The 5,623-nt window shown below is 36.8% G+C and overlaps 1 protein-coding gene across 1 annotated transcript; it reads left to right on the top strand.

Annotated features, from left to right (window-relative positions):
* Window positions 1-1,557: 1,557 nt before the first annotated feature.
* On the top strand, window positions 1,558-5,402 carry LOC126832377 (uncharacterized). The gene is made up of 2 exons (XM_050563132.2): window positions 1,558-2,729; window positions 4,593-5,402. The coding sequence occupies exons 1-2, from the start codon at window positions 1,569-1,571 to the stop codon at window positions 5,190-5,192; spliced, it is 1,761 nt and encodes a 586-aa protein (XP_050419089.2). The 5' UTR covers window positions 1,558-1,568; the 3' UTR covers window positions 5,193-5,402.
* The last annotated feature ends 221 nt before the right edge of the window (window positions 5,403-5,623 follow it).

Genomic DNA, 5,623 nt, shown 5'->3' with positions numbered 1-5,623 from the left:
CATCTGACATACGTTTTCAGCATATTCATTTTGCATTATCTACTTTTAAACGATATCACCGTTGGTGGAAGTGGACGTAAAACTCCAGGAACGAACGCTCTTTATCGAAATCTTAAATATGCATTATGTACGATTTAGATAAAGAGGTGACAGCTCTCATTATAATAGTTTTAAAAAAGATAATGAAAAGGAAATATTTTGAAAATTTCAGTCAAATAACTTCATTCTGACCGGAGTTTTCTCGGAGAAAAATTTAAATTTTTTTTAAACCAGCCGAGCCATTGTAAAATGGCACATTGCCAAAGGAATTCGAGCATACCGATATGGTCCGAATGGTATAATTTGAAATCCATTATCATAGCCATATTTTGATATTCGTCGGATTGTGTTATTTTCAGACTTAGCTGCGACAAATGCCCCCAAGGCCCAAACCATCATTTTTATGTGCCATACTTTGATAGCAGTCGGATTGTACTACATTCAAAAAGACTTAGCTGGGAGGTTCGTCGGAGTCCACAGATATTATTTCAAATACCAACCGTCGAAATAGGTTGCTATGTGACTTACTTTACACATCGACACTCGCCAGGTATTATCAAGTGGCTATTGGAGCTTGACAAGGTTGGTGTTTATGTTGTTGTTTATTACAATGTTAACGACCAACACATTGATTATGATATTATGGACACTAGCTGATATAAGTAAAATCATTTACTTATGAAAAAGTCAATTAACCACCTTAAAACATCAATAGTTGATAAGCGAGATATAACCTAGAGGTGTGTAATAAAGTATATCTGTTCGAGACTATCAGTGGACAATTCGTGAGGGGTTTATCACTAAAATGTGATTATGGACTCTGAGCTTAAAGACATGAAGGTCAATTTTGTCGTGTTCTGTGTGCTATCGCAAAGAAATTTTAAATACACCCGACTGTTACATTAAATGTTGGATTGTGGTGAAATGGCGATGTATTTAGCAATTCTATTTTGATGATGTGTGTATAATTGTCTTTTGGTATTCTTTAATCGCCATTCGGAATTCTGTGATTGTTAATTAGAATTATATAATTGATTTTAAGCTGCATCTTTAAACATTTTAGACGTAGACACTCCATATATTTTGTGTGTTGAATATAAACACAGACCGTGATTGTGAATTTATATACTTAAGGATTGTAAAGCTTGTTGTGTTCTGGTATACTGGTTTCTATTCACCCTTTTCCCACTACAATCCTATTACCGGAGGTATTGAATGTCACGCGTTATTGTGATTGTGAACGCAATTAAACGTTATGTATATCCTCTAAATATTTCATGTTTTGTTTAAAATATTAAACTTCATTTATATTCATTAGTAGGACTTCTGAAGTAAATCATTTAAAACGTACATGTATTATCATTGGTAATCTTTACATAATACATGTATTAAGCTTGGCTATTCAACTGTAAACATAATCGTCACGGACCCTGATTTGGCAAACTTAGAAAAAATATCGTCGTATAAAAGTCTCATAGCATTCATTTCTGATCACAGTTTCTCCTGTCGCTAGTCAAATCAACAATTAGATGGGTAACATATTTAGTTGTCGTAAAAGGAAACTAAAATCAACCAGCGAACTTAACATGGAAGCTCGCGTGAAGCTAGTCAAAGAAAAGGAAAAAGAAGTGAAATTTGACGTAAGCATTGGTGCGCAGGACTGTCCGGATGCTTCAGCAACCGCTGAACAAGACATAATATCACGCAATGCTGTTTTAATCAACCGAACCATCTCATGTCTTACAGAAATCGACCATCTAGCAATGAACATTGATCCAAAGGATTTTGCGTTTGATTTTGAGAATCTTGTTCTTGAAGGGGGAGGAAATAAAGGCCTGGCTTACTGTGGAGCTATAAAATACTTACAGGAAGTTGGGGTGATGAAAAACATCAAACGACTTGCGGGAGCTAGTGCGGGTGCCATGACAGCTGCTTTGATAATAGTAGGATATACTCCTGATGAAATTGAGGATTTTTTGGGAAACAATATTTCTGATGTATTCATAGATCACAGTTGTGGCTACTGTAGTCTGCTACCAAACCTACTTTCCGGATATGGGTGGAATCCTGGGAATAAGATCTATGAGTGGCTTGGTGATAAAATGCGACTTAAGACGGGCAACCCCGATGTGACATTTCAAGAAGTTTATAAATTAACGGGAATGGAACTATGTGTTGTTGTAACAAACTTAAGTCTAATGACTACCGAGTATTGTCACCCTAAGACTACGCCCAATATGGCTGTACGCCTTGCTGTTAGGATGTCCATGGCCATTCCCGGCATGTTTAGTGCTCCAAAATTTACGTCTTACGGCCAAACGAATGTCTATGTCGATGGTGGCGTCCTCTGCAACTATCCCATTCATTGTTTTGATGGTTGGTATCTATCTATGGAACCGGGTAACAGTTTTATAGAAAAGTTACAACCATTAAGTGCATTGACCCGTCTCTATGATAAAACAGAGCGATTCGGAACTTTTAATCCCAAGACTCTGGGTTTGTTATTATTTGCCGATAATGAAAGAGACATATTAAGATATAATTTAGAAAATAGAATTGGAATTTTGCAGCCATTAAAACCATCTTCGTTAACCAAGCTATTTGTGATAAGATCAAAGAGGAAACAAATACAAGCTAAGTTGATTGTTGAACATGGACGAGTCGTCAGAGCTGTTGATAATTTTCTCAGGGTAAGAGTTTTATTGAGGTGTTTGTGAAGCCAGCGATTTTCAACAAGGTTTCCATAAATCTTACATATATATTCATATATAATACCACCTGTAAAACAAGCAAAAATATTTTTATAAGTGAGAAATTAACTTTTTTATTAAAACCGAAAGTGACGTAGTTGGTTCAACACGCTCACTGCTCTCTATAGTAAGCATACAAATTTGGCATACGTTTACTGCTGTATTTTGTTCACACGTTGTCATTTGGCCAAAAATCTGACCAAATAGACTTTTATTAGGATATTATGAACACGAAATTAGGTTTTGTAACGTTTAGTACACAAAACCGTCGCGTAAATTCACGCATACTGAACAGTACGCTGTGGCCCAATTCACGCCACATGGCTAATTGTATACATCACGTGGTTTGTTTGACAGCTTATAAGTGACATGTATATCGTTTGCTGACAGTGTTTTTCAATATAAACAGACCAAAATTATAGGCACCTGAGACATATAATATAGTACATTTTGGCACATAATGTCGACGTGAACGACTTTTCCTTTTTTTCTTTCATTTCCTCTTGAGAATGTCTGGGCGTGAATCTGTATACGGCATTACTGTAGACCCATAGAAGCGGTATCTTATATTCCGATACGTTGGTGTCTGACGTTGACATACTTTGGAAATTTATATATTTATGTGAATATATATGTGCCACAAGTGATTGAAATAAATACAAACACCGTCAGCAGAATCAGCACGCAAAACAATTCAAACAGATGAATATGTAAAACAAACCACCTGATGTAAACAAATAGCTGCGTGGCCTGTATTGGTCTACGATGTACTGTTCAATATGAGTGAATGTACTCGTCGGATTTGTGTATTAAACGTTAAAAACATAATTCGATATTTATAACATCCAAATAAACAGCCCCTTTGGTCGGATTCTCATCCAAACAAATTTGCATGCTTACTATAGAGACAATGAGAGTGTTGAACCAACTACATCACTTTCGGTTGTAAAAAAAAATGATTTATCCTTACAAAATCTTTTTTGCTTGTGTTACAGAGGGGATTATTTATCAATATATATTTGAAAGATTCCCCGGTTGTACGTGACAAGGAGTAGGGACGCCTGTCCAACCGCCTGGGTTTTCTCCGGGTCCTCCGGTTTCCTCCGACTGCCAAAGACCCCTACGCGCAACGAGTTATTAACATATATTTGACCCATATGTTAGTCTCGAAATGACCTAGTTTGTGTCGAGCGGACGTTACGTCCTATTTCTCACTCTCTCCAAATTGGAAAAAAAGCCAGTAAAAATTATAGGCTCAATCGCGTTCACAAAGTTTTCAGCAAGGGGAGGAAACTCGAGTACGAATTTCATCCTCTTAAGTTTGAAAAGAAAAACTGTGTTAAAAAACTGTAGAATCTACAGCGTTAAGAAGGTGTTCGACAAAGGGGAACTAACCTCGAGAGAAGAATGTTGCGGGGCGCTGAATATCGATAGGCTTCGTTCTCCTATGACCCAACTGCTTACACCAAATTTGAAAAAGAAAATCTGTTAGAAACTGTCGGTAGCGTTCACCCTCATACAGCCCCATACCGCACACCAAATTTGAAAACAAAAATTGCGTTAACAAGGTTTTCGAAAAATGGGAGGTAACTCCGGAACGGAAAGTCGCGGAGCGTAACAAGAAAAAGCCTCTATCGCGTTTACACTGAAATGCGGGCATATAAAGACAGTATAATATAATATTGCGTGGAAGGGACAATAGGCCCCATGCCAGTCAAACACGACACAAAGGCAGTATTAGTCCCGAAGTAACCTAGTGACCTTGAATTGATGTTAATCTTCATTTCGGTTATATATTTTCAGGTACTCAAACGTCATAACATAGATAACAATGACGATATAACACTGGCAGAATTGGAGAACGCCTTTAAAGATGAACAACTGATAAAAGAAGAGAAGATTCTGTTATTTGGTAAAGATATTGATGTCCATGAAGCTTTTCAATTGTTGGATAACGATCAAAGTGGTCAGATTAAATACAGAGAACTCATTCATTTTATCGAATCAACTGGTATTTGTTGTCAGACCAGGTTCTTAGGTTATCAGCGCATGGACGTTACAAATTTTATATCATTTCTCGATTCACTACAATCAACTTTATTAACAAATGTTAAGAAAATTTATGTAGACGAGAGGGATATGGAGCGGACCGTAGGGATCAATACCGGTCATATTGGAACCACCGATTTTAATTGTGAGGAAGCTGACCGCGATTTCGTTGTGGCACGTGGGTATAATGGGGCTAAGTCTTTTTTACAATATTGCGCTGCCTCACGTGATCTTCCTAAATCTTCTCCCTTAAAACAGTCTGGGAATACTATTGAAGAACTTACCAAAGAAGATAATGACTTGCAATATGCTGATGATAATTTTATGGACGAGACAACACAACTTGTACATTAGAATTCTGTGAGGGACCTCTATGGACATTTTACAAATCTACAAGGACCATAACATCTACAATAACTCTCTTCAGTCAAATTTCCCATATTATATACGCGCCAACACTTTTTAACAAATATCTGATACCAGTTTTGCGTGTAGTATGGTCCTTCTGCTCTTACTTATAAAGCATCTTCATCTAAAAAAAAACCAACAATAATTTATAACCATTCTGACCAGAAATGTGGTACAGCAACTAATAGCAAGAAGAATGGCGATCCTATTAATATGAACCTGAATAGAAGGGAAAAACCTATAATACTTAATATACGTGCACCTAAATTTCTTACGTCACACAGTCGGTCTCAAAATAAGTGCTCACTGCAGTCGGTCTCAGACTAAATGAATTAATGAGGAAAACAATGCCAAAACAGAATCGAAAAATTTTGTGT

Source organism: Patella vulgata, chromosome 1, assembly GCF_932274485.2.
Source record: "Patella vulgata chromosome 1, xgPatVulg1.2, whole genome shotgun sequence".
NCBI lineage: Eukaryota > Metazoa > Mollusca > Gastropoda > Patellidae > Patella > Patella vulgata.
This window is presented reverse-complemented; position numbering and strand designations above follow the sequence as displayed.